At 36.3% G+C, this 19,463-nt stretch overlaps 1 protein-coding gene and 2 pseudogenes across 2 annotated transcripts; 2 read left to right on the forward strand and 1 right to left on the reverse strand.

Annotated features, from left to right (window-relative positions):
• Window positions 1-1,738: 1,738 nt before the first annotated feature.
• LOC129890813 (F-box protein At3g56470-like) lies at window positions 1,739-6,253 on the reverse strand (annotated as a pseudogene).
• LOC129888612 (phosphoribosylformylglycinamidine cyclo-ligase, chloroplastic/mitochondrial-like) lies at window positions 2,801-4,015 on the forward strand (annotated as a pseudogene). Its single transcript, XR_008766691.1, has one exon. The product of XR_008766691.1 is annotated as a phosphoribosylformylglycinamidine cyclo-ligase, chloroplastic/mitochondrial-like (transcript).
• Window positions 6,254-9,196: 2,943 nt separating the features above from the next.
• On the forward strand, window positions 9,197-19,013 carry LOC129890177 (probable inactive ATP-dependent zinc metalloprotease FTSHI 1, chloroplastic). The gene is made up of 15 exons (XM_055965733.1): window positions 9,197-10,131; window positions 10,204-10,288; window positions 12,276-12,710; window positions 12,793-12,846; window positions 12,948-13,013; window positions 13,394-13,489; window positions 13,574-13,702; window positions 13,780-13,832; window positions 14,153-14,348; window positions 15,042-15,156; window positions 15,363-15,637; window positions 17,681-17,764; window positions 17,859-17,971; window positions 18,045-18,294; window positions 18,527-19,013. The coding sequence occupies exons 1-15, from the start codon at window positions 9,200-9,202 to the stop codon at window positions 18,701-18,703; spliced, it is 3,060 nt and encodes a 1,019-aa protein (XP_055821708.1). The 5' UTR covers window positions 9,197-9,199; the 3' UTR covers window positions 18,704-19,013.
• The last annotated feature ends 450 nt before the right edge of the window (window positions 19,014-19,463 follow it).

Consider the following 19,463-nt stretch of genomic DNA (forward strand, 5'->3'; position numbering starts at 1 on the left):
CGCTAGATTGTAAGAAAGTCAAGAGAGCTTTTATGAAGAAGACTTTTGTATTGCTTAGAAGAATACTTGATTGGTTGATGATCTTCTACAAATGAATGCCCCCTCTATTTATACTACTCCTAAGGGGCCTAAGTGTAAATAAAATTTATTATACAAGTCCTTCCGTATTTACAAAGAAGTCCCTACTCTAGAACTCTCCACACACTCTATAGAATTCCAAGTCTTTCAAGACTTCTCTACAAATTTCTACAAGAATCTAGAGTCTTCTACCTTCTTCAAGAATTCTCTAGGACATTCTAGAGTCTTCCACTAACATCTCCAAGACTCTAGGTTCTTCTACCTTCTTCAAGAATTCTCTAGGACATTCTAGAGCCTTCTATTAACTTCTTCAAGACTCTAAATCTTTCCCCATCTTCATGATCAAGTGGCGGGTCATGATACCTTGCCATCCAAAAAGGAAATAGGAATTGAGTCCAAAACATTGTTAACCAAAACTAGTCTGCCAATAAAATAATCAAATATATATGTCATACAAACATTTCCGTGATGCCAATTCTTAAACTTCGTGTCAAGTCAAAAGTTTTCTTTACTTTTTTTAAAACATGTCATACACTAGCATATGCTCTCACTGGCTATTAATAAACAAAAACTGCAAGAGTAATGCATAGTCCGATGCATTCCCATGAATCTGATGGCATTTAATAGTGATCGAGTACAGACATTGCTTTGAGAAAGGAGCTCATATCGTGATAATTAATTATGATGGAAACAGAATTAGAGTAGACACATAAATGGATGGACGTCGTGCAGTTTTTACTCTCCACTATTTACCTCATAAGTTGAGGCTACTCAGACCACACCAATATTTATGCATCTACAGTTTTATAGTATGGATCAATTCTGCTTATAGTAGTCTAGTCTCTAGTTCAGACCAAGAAGTGATAACATTATAAAGTAATCGAGTTACAGAAGCACTCAATGTGCCTACTTCCTAGTCTCCGAAATAAACTCTCAAAACCACCTATAACAATACTGTACATATACTTCTGAGGTGACGAGTCTAGTGTCCTGGTTTATTGAGTGAAAGTAGAGAGAAGGGCTAGTGGAAAATCAAGATCCGCATCGAACTTGTGAATGCATCTCGTAGAAATTTTCTAGGAGAAAATATAGTAATCTCTGTGTGTCGTTTGCATATATAATATGGGTAACCTCGACGTTTTTATGATCAAAGCACATATCCTGTATCCCCTGATCCATGATAATTAGGATTAACTTGTGCAAACTTAGAGGAGTCAATAGAAATCACTGCATTACTTCCCAAGAAAATTGATGAATCTCCCAAAGTATTGATCTCCTTGATGTCGCCTTTGATTACATCTAGTTCCACCACTTTAAATTTAAAAGTATCGCGCCCGTCTTCATAGGAAAATCGGGCAACAAGTAATAATGCACCGGATACCTCAACTAGGTAGAACTCAGTTGCAGGTTGTTCAATCATATCGTCTTCTAGATGAACAAGCAATCGGGGTTCAACAATTGGTTGAGGGTCGTTAGGCCCTGCAATGTCAAAAACCCAAACATCTCTATCAAACGTGATCCCATAAAATTGACCATCATAATAGTTGATATCAGAGATCGCACCCCATTTAACATCAGTATCATTCAATTTTTTATCAATATCATTCCAGTTGACAACTCCAGGTCGCCAAAAAGCTAAATTATTTACACCTGCATAATATTAGACTAACACCACATAATCTGATGTAACAGAAGGACTAGCATATAAGATGGCCTTGTCCACGCAATGGTAAATACCTCTAGCTTCAACTGGTCCGTAATCCTGTAAAGCCCATAAATTTTTTTCAGGAGGAAGTTGAATTTGGGTACGGGAGAAAGGATGCAACAAGTTCATCTCTCCGTTAATAGTATATGCGATGGTGCAAAGCCATCCCTTCGTTGAATAACACTCTTGCCTTTCTAGCTTCGGGAGAAATATGGTTGAAACTTCTTCTCCTACAAGAGAACAAAATTCTCGATAATCGTTATCTTTATCAGCTAGCATTAGCAGCGGAACTTGGGGCGCCAGACACACTTTATAAATTTCCTTTGTACCAGCAATTCTCCATGAGGTACAAACAGAACAAAAAGGTGTGAAGTCTTTGAGCAATTTAAAACGCTTTGCAATTAAAACAATGAGGTCGTAGGGTAATTCTTCCCAATTCCGCATAGAGTAGAATATGTGTTTATGGTTTCTGGGGCAAGTAAAAAGGTTAAACCTATGTTTATGGTTTTATATTTAGAATCGGCACAATATTTACGTCAAATCAATAAATGTATGGTATGTGTTGTAATCACGGTCTAAAAACAGAAGATGAGGAGAACGAGGACTCGCACATCAATTGGCTAGGAGTCCTAATATGAATTGGAACATACAACTTTTCCTTCTTTAAATAATATGTAAATTAAGGTTTGCCGTCAAAAAAAAAAAACACACACACAATTACACAACCATAACCAAAATTATTATAAGGGTCAATTATACAACCATACGAACCTCCCGTCTCTGCTCGCAATTTGGAGGACTGAGAATTCGCCATCATTATAGAGCTTGAACCTCCAGTCTCTCCGTGCAGCAGGGGTACTACCACAAACCCTTCCATCTCCAGCCCTAATTAAAAAAGCCGAGTTCCCTTACAGGCATTGCTACTTCTCCGGTTGCAGTTCAGCTACCGCCATTGCTGAAGTTTCGAGTTCTTCGAGCAGTTTGATGAGCTTGAAGCAGATTTTTCCTTGAGTTGCCATGAACACGTCTTGTGGAGCGAATTTGGAACTTTCGAGGTGCATTGCTGCATCCCCTGTTTGTCGTTTAAAATCCTCTTTCTTTGAGTCAAGATCAGGTGTACCCAAGCTCTAGGGCTTCTCAAAGAAGCTATTGCCTTTATGCAAAGATATAAATGCTAAAAGTAACAGGGAGGGAAGCATTACATTCTCGGTTACTTGTAGTGCCAGTCAGGTTGACACTGCTGCAGATGAGCCCAGCAGTCTTTACATATAAGGATGCTGGCGTGGACATTGATGCAGGATCAGAGCTTGTGAGGAGAATAGCCAAAATGGCACCTGGAATTGGGGGATTTGGAGGGCTCTTTCCATTAGGGGATTCATATCTTGTGGCTGGTACTGATGGTGTGGGGACAGAACTTAAGTTGGCATTTGAAACAGGAATTCATGATACCATTGGGATTGATCTGGTTGCGATGAGTGTTAATGACATTGTCACTTCTGGAGCAAAACCTTTATTTTTCCTTGATTATTTTGCAACCAGCCGCCTTGATGTTGACCTTGCAGAGAAGGTCATAAAAGGTATTGTGGATGGTTGCCAGCAATCTGACTGTGCTCTTCTAGGGGGAGGAGAGACTGCTGAGATGCCAGATTTCTATGCTGACGGCGAGTATGACAGTGGGTTTGCTGTGGGCATTGTTAAAAAGGATTCAGTTATTGACGGGAAAAGTATCAAGGTTGGAGACGTTCTTATTGGTTTACCATCTAGTGGAGTTCATTCAAATGAGTTTTCTCTTGTTAGAAGGGTTCTGAAGCAAAGTGGCTTTTCTTTGAAAGACCAGCTTCCTGGTGAAACTATTACACTTGGTGAAGCTTTGATTTGCCCAACTGTTATATATGTTAAACAGGTTCTTGATATTATTAACAAAGGAGGGGTTAAAGAAATAGCCCACATTACAGGAGCCATTATTTACGAGGGCTCTTGGACAATTCCTCCTGTTTTTAAATGGATTCAAGAGGCTGGAAGAATAGAAGATGCTGAGATGATGCGGACTTTCAATATGGGAATCGGCATGCTCCTTGTAGTAAGTCCAGAAGCAGCTCATAGGATTCTTGGGGAAGTACAGAAGACGAGCATTGCAGACCGGATTGGTGAGGTTGTAAAGGGTGATGGAGTAAGCTATAGCTGAAAGCTATGCAGGTGATCATCGGAGGATGTCAATATCAGCATGTCTCCGTTCACTCAAGAATGACATGAAGTGATGAGAGTTTTTTCTCCTACCTTCGATTTAGAGTTTGAAATTTAGGAGCCTCTCTTATTGATCGTGTTTATGTGTATCGTCTAACAACCAATGCATAGACTCTTAAAGATGTGTCATGTTATGTGTATTAGTGTGTCATTAGTTACATCTGTTAGCCATGAGGAGGATGTAGACAACTTCAAGAGATTTTGAAATAGTTTTGCATGGAGTTTAGTAAACGATTTCCGTTATATTCCATTTTGATCAAAAAATAAATAAATACAACCATGACGACCAAAATTGGACTCATATCGACATTAACAATAACGGTGGATTCGATGATATTAAGGGTGGGGTTTTGAAGTTGCTGCTCCTATTTTACAAGCTGGAGATTGTTAGTTCAGTTTTATCTAGTTGAGTTATCCAGTGCACTATTACTTGTTACCCGATTTTGTCATGTTGTTTACTTTTTATATTTTGAAACCCGTTAGTGAAAAACTTGGATTTGTTGGACAGTATGGCTGGAAAGTCCTTTGATGGAATAGTATATTCCACTGTTATTTCCACAAATATAGCATCTGTTTAATAGAGATACTCATGTGTAGTCCAAGACTTACAATTATAAATTCTCAAGACCTTCTACAACAATACTGTACATATACTGATAATACGGCGAGTCTAATGTGCTGGTTTATTGAGTGAAAGCAGAGAGAATTAGGGCCGGTTGACAATCAAGTTCCACATCGAACTTGTGGATGGGTACATTAATATAAACAACAGATTACAGATGTTTGAGCAAGAGAATGCATCTTGTAGAAATTTTCTAGGGGAAAATGTAGTAATCTCTATGAGTCTGTCTGTGTCGTCAGCATACAAAATATGGGTAATCTCGGCGTTTTTATGATCCAAAGCACATATCCTGTATCCCCTGATCCATGATAATTCCATCGCCTTAAACACCAATCTGCTGAAACACTCCTAAACTAGCTAAAAATAGGAAAGGGGAAAGGGAATTCCCTTGCCTTAAACCTCTATAAGCCCGAAAATTACCTTCTAGAGTACCTATGCAAGTAGAAGTACAAATTTTTGCGTGTTTGCAAATGATATATAATCTGTACTGAAATTCATTGATCCCATACATATTTGAGGGATAATAGCAGCCGTAATATATGCTATGACAGTATGACTTGTTTAAAACGACAAGTTTCAAAAATTCACTCAAATGTTATGGCAATGTTTAAGACCACAAATTTCAAAAGTTAATTAAAGAATGTGTAAGTCAAACTAGGACAAACAAAGTGAAATAGAGGGACTAAAGTGAATTGAATATCATAAGCCTCAATTGTCTAGACAAATTGATCAGATACGATGACATTCATTCATCATCCAAAAAAACTAATAAATCTCAAAGCTAGAAAGAAAAGGTTATCAGAATGATGGTGCAATCCAAGTTGCCTGGCTCATAAGACTTAGAGATTCGATTTTTCCATCTTCAAGATTGTAAGTCCCCATATCTCTTCTACTCTCAAAAGTATGAAACAATCCATACAATTTATGGGTAAAATAGCACCAGATAGCTCGACTAGGTAAAACTGAGCTAACTTGTGACGCCATATATGATTCTCCAGCTCAATAACCAAGCGAGGTCCTGAAATTTCGAAAACCCAAACTTTACCACACCATGTCAGATAATAAAATTGACTCTTATAATAATTCATAGCTGTGAACGCGGCGTTAGTTATTTGAATGTGAATTTTAGTCTAGTTGAGGTGACGTAACAGAAGGACTTGCAGTTAAAACAAACTTTGTCCATAAAGTTACATATCTCCTCTATAGGTCCTGCTTCGTAACCATTTAAAACCCATATGCCTTTTTCGAGAGGAAGTTGAATTTGGGCACGGGTGAAAGGATGCAACAAGCTAATCTCTCCGGTATTCTTTTCCATTGTACAGAGCCATCCCTGTGACGAAAAACATAATCCTCCTCTAGCTTCTGGGAGAAATATGCGCGAAATTTTCTTCTTGGTAAGAGAGTAAAATTCTCGATAATCGTCATCTTTGTCAGCCAACATTAGCTACGGAACTTGAGGTGAAAACACATCGGAAGTTGTCCTTGGTAGCGGCAATTCGCCGAGAGGTACAAACAGCACGAAAAACAATGAAATCTTCAATCACTTTAACACGATTTGCAATTTTAGCAATCAGATCGTTGGGCAGTTCTACCCAATTCGCCATAGTAAGGGAAAAAGAAAAACTTTGTTCAAGGTTTTTGAGTTTGAGGACATTTATGTTTGACTAGAACTCTAATTCTCCAACGAGATACACTGGAACATATGTTACGGCCCACAATATAGTAAAAATTGTTGGATTGATTTTTGAAAAATAGTCAGTATGTGAAAAATTGTTAAAAAGTAACCATTTTTTATGTGGAAATACCATTGTAGGTCCCCCATCTCGAGTCAAGGTCAAGGCTCTAGTCCCAGATTAGGGTAGAATTGGGGTTGGGGTTGGGTCTTAAGTCGATGCCAAAGGTCGAGTCTTGGGTCATGGTTGGGTCTCGTATTGAGATCAAGAGTCGGGGCTTGAGTCCCCGATTAGGTTCGGGTTGGTTCTCGGATCCCATGCTGAGACCAAGGGTCGAGGCTCGAGTCACGAGTCAAGGTCCTATCTTGGGTTGAGACCGAAGGTCAGGTCTTGGGTTGAGACCAAGGCTTAGGGCTCAAAATTCTTGAGTTAGAATCGAGGTCAAGATCCGATCAGCTAATTTTAGCACAATTCATTTATTAACTCAGTTTATTTTAACTTGCTTAATTACGATCTAATCCGCTCATCCAACTCCCTTGGCACTCCTATTCAATATCTTCTAAATACTTTTTAGTATTTAAAGAACTTATTTCCTCAAGGAATCCTACGGGTAATTGTTAGAAACGAGTTCTCATCACTAATAGCAGATAACTAAAAATACAAATGGTTCATGAAATACTTGTACAACTAATAATCTAGGAAAAATGCATAAATTCACCCCTAAAGTTATACCAAAAAGTTTGTTACGTACTTAAATATTATGGCGACCTATTACACACCTAAACTACCTAAAAGTGAAATTATTACCCCCCTACAACTGACGTGGCAAAAAAAAGGGAGAAGCGCGTCAGAAATTATGTAAAGTAAAAAAAAAATAAAAAAACAAAATCACTCCACCCCCATATCCTTTCTTCTACATTCTTCTTCTTCACATTCACCTCCATCTACTCTCATTTTGAATCTTAATTTTTTTTTCTTTCAAAACCCATTAAAGTAAAAACAATTAAAAAACAAAATTACCCCACCCCCACGTCTTTTCTTCTTTGCACCCACCTACCCTCTTCTTCTTTACAACACCTCTATTTACTCTCCATTTTGAATCTTGATTTTTTTTCTTTCAAAACTCATTAAGAAGAAGAAGAATTATTCTCCCCATTTTGGTGGAGAAGACGATTGGGGTTGGGTGGGGTGGGGGGATGGGTGGTTAATAATTAATTAGGAGTTAATTAGTATAAAATATAGTTAATAAAAAAAAGTTAATTAATAAAGAAAAAAATATAAAAAATCGGATTGGTAGTTAATAATTAATTAAGAGTTAATTAGTATAAAATATAGTTAATAAAAAAAGTTAATTAATAAAGAAAAGAAATATAAAAAATCGGATGAGTGGTTAATAATTAATTATGAGCTAATTAGTATAAAATATAGTTAATAAAAAAAGTTAATTAATAAAGAAAAGAAAAGGAAAAAAATATAAAAAATTGGATGAATATTTAATAATTAATTAGAATTTAATTAGTATAAAATAAAGTTAATAAAAGAAAAATTAATTAATAAAGAAAAGAATATAAAACATTATAATTTCTGACATGGCGATGACGTGGCACTAACATGGCGCCACGTGACAGTAAATGTAATACACCACATATTATGAGAGTGGTGTTATGCGTTCAGGAGAAATTTATGTCTTTTCCCTAATCTAAAAGCTCAAAATATAAAGTCTATCAATCAAATATATTAGCCTTTATACCCCACCCCACCCTTTGAGTTCACAATTTTATTAGGCAATAATAAAATGAATTTAATAATTCCAGAGATCATCCATCAGGAAAAAAAGGAGGAAGATCACCATATTTTTCTAAAATAACAAGTTTTTGTCTATTAACTCTATCTCTCCTATATATTTACTTCAATATATGTTAAGGGCTCATTTAATTGTAGCAAATTTCAAATTCTGTCTCGGTAGGTCGGATCAAGTTATTTCAAAATTAGTTAAGTCGAAATTAGTTATCCCACATTAAATTCGAGATAAGTTATTCCACAATTTTATTCCAACCAAACATGAGATAAATTCATCCTAAAATTAATCGTGAAATTAATTATCTCTTATCACTCCTGCCAAATGAGCCTAAAGTCTATATTTACACACTCCTTCCTTATATTATTTTTTTAAACAAAATTTTGATATTTTATTGATGAGATAATGAGTATAAACACCACCTTACACCACTTCGGTCAAAATTCATTTTCTACATGACCCAATCGATTAGGAAAAAAATAAATAAATAACAAAAAACAAAACACATAACACTTTAAACCTCCCTGTCCCCTCGTTCCCTTTGCTGGAGTTACTCTCAAATAGGGATATTTTAGTTTATCACTCACTGTTAATAATTTTTCTTCCAGCTACTTCCAAACTGATGAAATCTTGATAGTTGCACCCTCCTTTATTGATTGCAATATTTGCTAAGTAGTCTGCTAGTTGATTTCCTTCCCTAATAATGTGTTGGAATGTATGTTGTTTGTCCTGAAAGAATGTTTTGATTTCTGTCACCATATCTGTGATTATCCAAAGATATGACCATTTTCCTTGTAGAATCTTATACAATAACATAGAGTCCGTTTGAATGATTATATTAGTGTTGTTTCTGCTTGCTATGTTTATATGCTTCTAAAATCGTCTTTGCCTCTATTACAGTATTAATGGTGTTTTCAATAGTAGCTCCTTCTGCATGCATACAGTAAATCTCCTCTTTCATTCTTCAAACAAAAGGCATAGGAGCTTATACCTAGATTTCCCTTGAAGCCTCATCTATATTGTATTTTAGCCAGCCTAGTGGTGAAAAATCCCACAATACTCTTGTTACCTTCATTTAAATGCTTAAAACCACAGGCCCATTTGACAATTCGGATACGGGTCATCGTGTCACCCGTTTGACAATTCGGATTCTGATAAACTCCATTTTCTCCCTTGCGAAGCTAATCTTCATACACTCCCAGAATGAACAACCTGTAGAGCTAAAAAAAATACTCCAATTTTGGCACAGCAAAAATGCTTCTTCAATGAGTCTCAGTTCAGTAAACATGTCTTTTTCAGCAGGTAATAATTGTATATCAGCAAGGTCTATTCATCAGCCACAGCCCAACATTCAACTTCAAAGTTCATTCATAATCAAATTCCCATTTCAGAAAAGTTATACAAATTCCATTTTTCATAGAAATTTTAGAAAAAGATCACATTTTTATCAATGCCCATATGCAATTCTTGGAAAATGGAGGTCAAATTCGAAGTCCTCTGAAGATGGGGGAACCAATAATGAGGATTTTGTGACTAGGGTTTTGAAAGAAAACCCCAGTCAAGTGGAACCCAAATACCTAATTGGGAATAAACTCTACACCCTAAAGGAAAAAGAGGATTTGGGTAAGAAGGGTTTATTGAATGGTGGTGTTTTAGAGATACTAAAAAGGTTGAATATTAAAGGAATGGTGACGAATGCAAATGATGAGGGTAGTTTAATGAAGTCCGGGGATGTGTTTTTGAAGGATATTTTGAGGGAGTATAAGGGGAAGTTATATGTTCCTGAGCAAATTTTTGGTGCTAATTTATCTGAAGAAGAGGAATTTGAAAAAAATGTTGAGGATTTGCCTAAGATGAGCTTGGAGGATTTTCAGAAGTACATGAAATGTGATAAGATAAAGTTGTTGACTTTTAAAGAGGATACTGGAGCTTCTTTGGGATTTGGGGTTAGAGATTTTGTTGTTGAGTTGAAGGAGATGCCTGGAGAGAAGAGCTTGCAGAGAACTAAATGGTTAGTATCATAAACTGGTTGATTTCTTTCACTTCATATTATAGATTTTTCGTTTATGTGATCATTCTATAGGGCAATGAAGCTGGATCAAAATCAAGCTCAGGCTCTACTAGAGGAGTACACGGGGCCGCGATATGAAGTCGAGAAGCAAATGATGGTATTTCACTTATCTCAGTGCTTTGTTTAATGATGCATAGTGACATTAGCTTCATTATCGGATGGAAAAAAGTTTAACAACAACAACAACAAACCTAGAGTAATATCACAGGTGGGGTCTGGGGGTGGGTAGTGTGTATGCAGACCTTACCCCTGCCTTGAGAAAGGTAAAGATGTGTTTATGATAGACCCTCAGCTCAAAGAACGATAAAAAATCAGTAGCAGTAGCAACAGGCAGAAACAGCAACAAGATAATAAGATAACCGAGGCTAAAGGAACAACATGTAGAACTAGAAATAGAAAAATATTGAAAAACAAGAACAAAACAATGATTTATCAGCACTTAAACATATAGCTTAAGCAGGCGGTGCATTGCTATGATTTCTGAATTATTTTATTTGTTAACAAGCACTTGTACTGAAGTATAGTTTAGTGTCGTGATGATGTGGTAAGCTTCCTTGTTTTCTTATTTGATAGACATGCTTCTTTGCAACAACATTTACATATCTGTCATCAACCGAATGCATCGATTGCAAGTTCCAGATGAAAACTTAATTACTGTTTCTCATTATGTCTTGATTCATTGTAGTTACTATCTATTGACAGGAAATTCTTGTGAAAGTTTTATGGAATTAGCCTTTACTCCCTTAGGTAAAATGTTCACTAAATTCAGATTATCTGTTTTGACCTAGATGCTTGGGATCTTTTGTTGTTGACCGTTTTAAAGTAATACTCAAGCTTACGTGCCTTGTTATGCCTGTTACTAATTAAGAAGAAAAAACCTTCTTGTGCACAGTTCTAATAAACACATAGCAATATTTCAATTTGACAAAAAGACATGTAAGCAGACAAGTATAAGCTGCCATGAGAAAGTAAAAAATCAAATTGAAGTATACGTGTATTTAAAACTCAAATATATACGTAGCTGCAGACAAAAGCATATCGGCTGCTAATATTTGTTACTGCACACTGTGGTTAATGTTGATAATCTGATGGTTATATTTTAATTGTTAGCCTTTGTGGGTAAAATAAATTCATGCCATATTAAGTTACTCTCTCCGTTTCAAAAAGAATGACCTAGTTTGACTTGACACGGAGTTTAAGAAAACAAAGAAGACTTTTTCATCTTGTGGTCCTAAACTAAAGTTATGTCAAATGTACCAAAGTACCCTTTAATCTTGTGGCCTTAAACATGCCACGTGGAAAGTTGAAATTAAAGTTCTACCAAAAAAGAAAAGGGGTCATTCTTTTTGAAACAGATTAAAAAGGAAGGAGGTCATTCTTTTTGAAATGGAGGGACTACTTTGTGTTTGGAACCATGGGGAAGAATCCGCATAATATACTGGGAAGCTTTTAGGGTTAGCGGAAGATGGTGAAATTTGAAAATGGAAATCATGACTTTAGTTTGAAAACTTGAGCGATAAATGAGTTTAACGTAGACTGTTGATATATTTATGTGCTGTCTATTGGGATGAATATATAGTCGGGTTGACATTTGTTGCACATCTAAATGTCAACTGACAGCCTAAAAAGTGCTATACGAAATTATCTTTCAATCTAATTATATGATGCTTGGAAAGAGGAGCACAATTTTTAGTAATCAAATCTGTCATTTCTTTTTAAGATCATATATTTTCGAAAGTGTAGACAAATCGACATCGTGTTATACTGGTGGCTGTCTATATAACAAGGGAAAAGAGTAATTAAAATATCTGAAAAGGTTCTCAAATTCCTTAGTGTAAGGTTGTTTTATCTCATCTTTTTAGCTTAAGATTGACCTTTTAGTTGCTTGAGCCTTGAAGGAATAGGTGCTTTCTCTAGTAATCCAATTGGCAAGATTGTAGAACCTAAGTTCGGCCGGATAAAGATGTGGTTTACCAATAACAGGGTGGGGAACTCTTTGACTTTTCAAGTATGTTGGAAACCAAAATATGTTGGAAACCTTTTTTTCTTTTTCCTTTGCCTCTGACAGAGTGATCCTATTGCAGTCTTGGGTGGGAAAATTACCAGAGTATCCTAATCCAGCTGCATCAAAGATATCAAGCAGAGTAATGGTAGAACTTGCAATGTTGACTGCTGTAATGACTGCTGCTGCGGTGATTGTGGGTGCTTTCCTGGCTTCGGCTGTGTTTGCTGTGACAAGCTTTGTCTTTGCCGTGACTGTGTATGTCATGTGGCCTGTGGCCAAACCATTTCTTAAGCTGTTCTTTGGTCTCATCTTTGGTATCTTAGAAACAGTATGGGATAAGGTTGCTGATGCTTTTACTGATGGAGGAATTTTCTCCAAGTTGTATGAATTGTACACATTTGGTGGTGTCTCTGCCAGTATTGAGATGCTGAAACCAATCATGCTTGTTTTTGTGACTATGGTTCTTCTTGTCCGATTTACTCTTTCACGAAGACCTAAGAACTTCAGAAAGTGGGTGAGTAATACTCCCTATCCTAGATTAGCAGTTTAGAAACACTTGCTTCTTGCAAATTTAAGATGTTATGTGCTTCATTCAGGATATATGGCAAGGCATAGAATTCTCTCAGTCTAAGCCACAAGCACGAGTTGATGTGAGTTTCCTGTTTCTCACACTCTCTGGTCACGCACATTCACGACTTTTCTTTTGTAGATTATGACCACTATTTTGTCTAAGTAAGAAGTTTCTGTTCAGGGTTCAACTGGAGTCACATTTAATGATGTAGCTGGGATTGAGGAAGCAGTGGAAGAACTTCAAGAGGTAACCTTACACCACATATAATACTTCCTTATTGTGTATTCCCTCCATCCCAATTTATGTGATGTTATTTGACTGCACACTGAGTTTAAGAAATACAAGAAGACTTTGCATATTCCAAAACTACCCTTAAAATAAATGAATTTTTAAATAGAAGAGTGCGTCTTTGTGGACTTTTGCCCCGTAAGTGGGACCCAACATGGGAACATTTGCCAAATAAGGAAATGTGTCCTTCTTTTTGGGATTGACTTAAAAGGAAAGTGTGTCACATAAACTAGGACAGAGGGATATTATTCTTTTCCATTATAATGTGTAAAAAGCTTGTCCCTCAGCCACTCTTTAGATTAAAATGCTTCTAATTCCTGCCAATTTTTGCTGGCTAGTTGGTAAGATACCTGAAGAATCCTGAACTATTTGATAAAATGGGGATCAAGCCCCCACATGGAGTTCTTTTGGAGGGACCTCCTGGATGTGGCAAGGTTCGTTGTCCATTTCAGACCTTAGATGGGATTTCTGGAAAAAAAAAGGGTCTTCACTAATATGCTATATGATGTTTTTCTCAGACCCTGGTTGCCAAGGCAATAGCAGGTGAAGCTGGTGTTCCTTTTTACCAAATGGCTGGTTCTGAATTTGTAGAAGTTCTAGTTGGTGTTGGTTCTGCTCGTATTAGAGATTTGTTCAAGAGAGCCAAGGTGAGCACAGTACGTAGTCAATGAACAATGCGACTTCCCTTTCTATGTTTTGAAGAATGCCCTGATTCTTGTCACAGGTGAATAAACCATCAGTTATCTTCATTGATGAAATTGATGCACTCGCAACCAGGTATGGGAATTTGTCTAAATGAATAATGGTGAATGTGTGCTTCTTTTACTGGTTTAGCTTAGCACAAAGGGAAATCTGGAGCTGAAGCATCTGGGTGTTTCTCATGTCGCAACCCCTTTTTTAGCTAGTGGTAGAACTATTGAAATTGGGTTTTTGAACTTGAAGGTACTAATGTCATGTTGTGGACAATGCTAATGTCTTCAGTGTGTGGCTGTCTAGATATTCTTTTAATTGTGAAGAAATAACTTTGTCGTTCATAAATGACATGTAGACATGTGCAGTGGTTATAGTTTCTCAAAATTATTATTCTTAATAAACAGGCGTCAAGGAATATTTAGTGAATCAACTGATCACCTCTATAACGCGGCAACTCAAGAAAGGGAAACTACTCTAAATCAGTTGTTGATCGAGCTAGATGGATTTGATACTGGGAAAGGCGTTATATTCCTAGGGGCCACAAATCGAAGGGATTTATTAGATCCTGCCCTTCTTCGTCCTGGTAGATTTGATCGCAAGGTTTGTTCTCCTATTGAATTAAACTTTTTATTAACTCAGCTCCTCATGACTTGAATCACTCTATTCATGGTTCTGTGGGTATGTGCGCGTTGGTTAGGAGGAGGTAGACAACATTTTCCATGTTTATAGAAGGCTCCTGTTCGTGATTTCTCGACTTATAGAAAATTCTATAAAGATGTTCGTATATGCGGATAATATGATAAAATCTAATCAAACCTAAAATAAAAATAAAAGAAGTGTTATGATTCCACTACAATCTGTAATACAGTATGTTTTTTATGTTCTTTTATGTGATGTCTAGTGTACTGCAAAGTTCCTTTACAAAGTCCTTGGATGGGGCCACTGTATTTGGGCTTTTGAATCTTAATAGGTGCTGTTTATGGGAAAAACATGGTTTGGCTTGCAAGGTAGGAATCATTTTTCGTTTCAGGCGACTTGTTTATTATGTGAGACACCAATAGCTCTTGGTAGATTCTATAGAGATCAAGTACCCTGAAGCCTGAACAAAATACCTTGCCTTTTCAAAAATAAAGGGGCCCTGAACTTAATATAACATCATAAGTTAATATAGTTTAGTTGAGATTATGAGTCAGTTTAAGAAGTGTCAAATTACTTATAGTAGCTATGTGATCTTTTTTCCTCACTTTTTTCTGGAACACCACATTTCATGCTCGTTACATTTCTCTCTTTCAGATCAGAATTCGCCCTCCCAATGCAAAAGGAAGATTGGAAATTTTGAAAGTACATGCACGGAAAGTTAAACTATCAGATACTGTTGATTTGTCTAGTTATGCCCAAAATTTACCTGGTATTCAACTTTACTTCCTTTCTGTTCATACAAGAACATCTTCAGGCCACTAGTCTTTTGTTCCCATGACTCTAAATGATTACATCTCCTAATGCCAGTGGAAGATGAGGGTTAATGCAATAGTTCATCCATAATATTTTTGCATTATAGTGATTCTCATTTTAAATCCTGCTCCTGATCTGCTAAATGGTGGTCTTAAAATACAGGATGGTCAGGTGCAAAGCTGGCTCAGCTTCTCCAGGAAGCTGCTCTAGTAGCAGTCAGGAGAGGGCATAACTCAATTCTTCATTCAGATATGGATGATGCAGTTGACCGACTTACAGTAGGACCTAGACGGGTTGGAATTGAGTTGGGTCATCAGGGGCAGTGTCGCCGAGCGATTACTGAGGTGGGGACTGCATTGACTTCTCATCTTTTGAGGCAATATGAGAATGCAGAAGTTGAGCGTTGTGACCGAATATCTATCAATCCGCGCGGCCAGGTTTGATTTGTTTCTAGTTGCTTCATCTTTGAACATCATCTTTTTACACCTCACTCTTTTTTGGTCTTATTTATTGCTCCCGCCATTCCAAATTATGCAGAGTTTAAAAGAGAAATGAAGATTTTTGAAACTTGTGGTCGAATTCGTGTCATAACATTTATATGACTATAAAACTTTTGAAGCTTGTGGCCTTAAATCATTGTTGTCAAAGGCCAAAAGCTTTAAAAAGCTCTCGGGTCTACAGGGATTTAAGCGCAAAGCACAGTTAAATTGTGGGTAAGTGAAAAGGGACAATGAAGGAAAAAATATACGAAAGAAAAAAGTAAAAAAATCATTCATAATGTTTGTACTTAACAATTAATACATCTCTTTGTCAACTATATTTATTGTTTAGTAGTGCTCGATTTAAGATAGAACTCATGGGCATGAGGTGCATGCCTAAGTGCCTTGCCTACACTGAAGAAGCTTAAGCAACATGAAGCGCCTCCCTTGAGCTTTTCTGAGCTTCAAGTCTTAAGTACACTAAAATGAGCCTTTGATAATATTGCCTTAAACATGCCACAACACGTTTATGTTTAATAAAAAACTTCTCATTAGTAATAAAACGACAAATGTAAAGTCAACTGTTTCCAAATATTTGGAGTACAACATTACCTTTATCAAAAAAAAATTGTTTCCAAATATAGAAGTGTCATTCTATTTGGAACGGACTAAAAATGAAAGTGTGACATACAAGAACATAGGCAATATTACTTTTTCTCTTCTTCCGGACTCCACAACCAAAATTACATTTTATGTATACCTTGCCTGCATTCTATATTAGTACATTAAGTTCCTTTATTCCTGGGCTACAGTTTAATTAGAATCTTGTATCCATTAGCTATGGACTGTTAATCTCCTTATTTGTCTCTTGGACAATCATTTGCAAACCAAACTAACAATAAAGCTAAATGGAAAAAGAAAGAGCTTAGAACTATATTAATTCGAATTGTAAAATATAAGTGTGATAAAGATAAAATGGTACAAAATGAACAATATTAGATTTACTATTTTTGAATTTATTCCTTGGTCAATGAAACCTTAAAAGAAAATGAAAAATTGAAAAATGATTCATTCCCCTTTGGTTGATCAGTCATCTCCTCTACTTTCTTCGGTCAGCTTAGCAATACTAGCATGATGAAATTTCTCTCAAAGACAAATTTAGGTGTCTGCCTTATATATTTTACATTTTATGTGAAGAATTCAAGTCAAATTAAATTTTTCTTAATATGGTATCAGAGCCAATCGCTTCTTTTAGTGTTGGACTTACTTGTGTTGGGCTATTCATGTCTTTTTTTCACACTCCAAATGTCTAGTCTTGAGCGTGTTGGAGGGTGTTATATCACATATCGGTTAAGTGTATGGTTCTTAGCAATCTCTGTGTGATCTAAGTCTCCTTGTATGCAGTTATCCAAAACAACAACAACAACAACATACCCAGTGAAATCCCACAAGTGGGGTTTGGGGAACAGTTATCAAAAACAAAAAGCACAAAAAAGCTATAAGGTTTGTTGGGGCTTTAAGCGCAAAACTCAAATAAAGTGTGTGCTTGCGCAAAGGGAGAAAAAAAATACAAATATATATGTTTAGTCCAAGACTAATAATTATAAGCATGAACGACAAATATATGAACAAAGAAATTTTAAAAAATCACGATAAAGTGAAATATCAATTTTTACTGACACCTCTTCAGAAGAGGCTCATTGGCAAGAAACGTATGCCTTAAAACCTTGATGATGACACTGAAGTGCACATACCGAAGCGAAGCACTCAACATGTTTTGAGTATCGCTTCGGGGCTTAAGCACACCTTTGACAACACTTGTACGGTCTTTGATGGTGCTCACCTCTTTAGTTAGCTTTTGAAGTTGAGTTAGGCTCAAGGTCCATTTTATTAACAAAATTGAACATGTATTGATCAAGTTGTGTGTATGTTTTTACTGGAGAATTCATGAACATGTAAATTGTTTCCCGTGATTGCTGAAAATTCAAAAGTGGCATGCAGACCCTGTCTCAAGTTGTGTTTGATCGTCTTGATGATGAGTCATACATGTTTGAGCGGCTACCACGGCTGCTTCATCGTCTTCAGGTGCTAATTTTTGAAGTTATATGCGGATTTCTGCTTGCACTTTTTCTTCCGACATTCAAAGCTGATGGTTGCATTATGTACATCTTTGAACAAGGTGTTTCTCGGAGGGAGAGCTGCTGAAGAAGTCATTTATGGACGTGATACTTCAAGAGCATCCGTAAACTACCTTGCTGATGCATCCTGGCTTGCCCGTAAGATAATCACAATGTACGTACTCATTAGGTATAATTTAGTTGGCGTCGCAGTATCTGCCAGAGCTGTGACTTTTGTCCTTGAACAGATGGAATATGAAAAACCCAATGGCCATACACGGAGAACCTCCTCCCTGGGTAAAGAGAGTGAGGTTTGTGGGTCCACGTCTTGACTTTGGAGGATCACTATATGATGATTATGACTTAATTGAGCCGCCGATCAACTTTAATTTGGATGATGATGTTGCTAAGAAGACGGAAGAGCTCATATGTGACATGTACGGAAAGACAGTTGCTCTGCTGAGGCAGCACGATACTGCCTTGCTCAAAACAGTGAAGGTAGTTCTCGACACATTGAATGAGTTATCTTATAGACTTGTTTTTCGAACTTTTCTATCCTCAACTTTGGGGTAATTCTCTGTTGAATAAACTTGATGTTTGTAATGCTTCTTTTTAGAAGAAGGCTCCACCAATTGTGCATAGATTAAAAGTTACTTAGGTCCAAATTATTTCATATAATTTAGTTAAACCAGTTGCGGAGATCATTGATTCTTGTGCATGTTTATCCTAGGTTCTTCTGAATCGGAGAGAGATCAGTGGAGACGAGATCGACTTAATCCTGAGCCACTATCCACCAAATACACCCACAAGTCTTCTGCTGGAGGAGAGAGATCCCGCGAGTCTTCCATTTGTTGACGAAAAGCAAGAACAGCATAATAACATTGAATACAGTCTGTCTAGTTCTTGAGAAAACGGAATCACTTGACCCAGTACAAGTTGGAACTTTCTACCCCATTCGAAGCCAGTTTTGAGGTGCATTCAGAAAAAGAAATATTGTAGCTGGGAATTTTCTAGAAAATAGTTGGATGCTCAAAAATGCAGTTTTGTTTGCTGTATGTATCCATATCAATAGGAATTTTGTTAAAATTATTAATTTGTGCTATAGATTTTTTCTTCTATGATTCTTGTATTTTATTTGCCTTTTCTGTAGGTATATTACTGTTGAAGAGGCAATATAAATATTAGAAAAGTTGATGAATTTCTGGCCCTATGGTTTCTTGAAGTTATTTTTTTAAGCATAGTGATTAGCTTTTAGCTTTTAGCTTTTTATTTCAAGGTTTCTACACATTGTTGTTTGGATAAAATTGGAAGCTGTAGTTGTTGGAGAAAAAAAAAGACCAATGTTCTATATGATTACTTATCATGTGCTCTGGATAGATACAATTAGTCCATACTTATTTTGGTAGAAGATAGTAAGTTGGTCTAGACATTATTAAAGTGCTATTCATAATGAATTACTTCCATCCATTTGAGTGTTTTATTAATATCGAATAAAAACTACATTATTTTTACATCTTATATGTACTTTTATTTATTTAAAATGAATTTTATAGTTTAAGACATCATAAATGAAAATACATATTTTATCATAATATTCATATTAATCGATGAATAATCTTGACAAATAATTTGATGAATAAATAGTGGATGTTAAGATTAAAATACGA

This window comes from Solanum dulcamara, chromosome 5 (assembly GCF_947179165.1).
Source record: "Solanum dulcamara chromosome 5, daSolDulc1.2, whole genome shotgun sequence".
Taxonomy (NCBI): domain Eukaryota; kingdom Viridiplantae; phylum Streptophyta; class Magnoliopsida; order Solanales; family Solanaceae; genus Solanum; species Solanum dulcamara.

Excerpts from the sequence above, each read along its gene's own strand:
- LOC129890177 (XM_055965733.1), top strand. The coding sequence starts at position 9,200 with ATGCTTAAAACCACAGGCCCATTTGACAATTCGGATACGGGTCATCGT. Across the intron at positions 12,847-12,947 it reads AGCCACAAGCACGAGTTGAT|GGTTCAACTGGAGTCACATT; the intron begins GTGAGTTTCCTG and ends GTTTCTGTTCAG. Across the intron at positions 13,014-13,393 it reads CAGTGGAAGAACTTCAAGAG|TTGGTAAGATACCTGAAGAA; the intron begins GTAACCTTACAC and ends TTTGCTGGCTAG.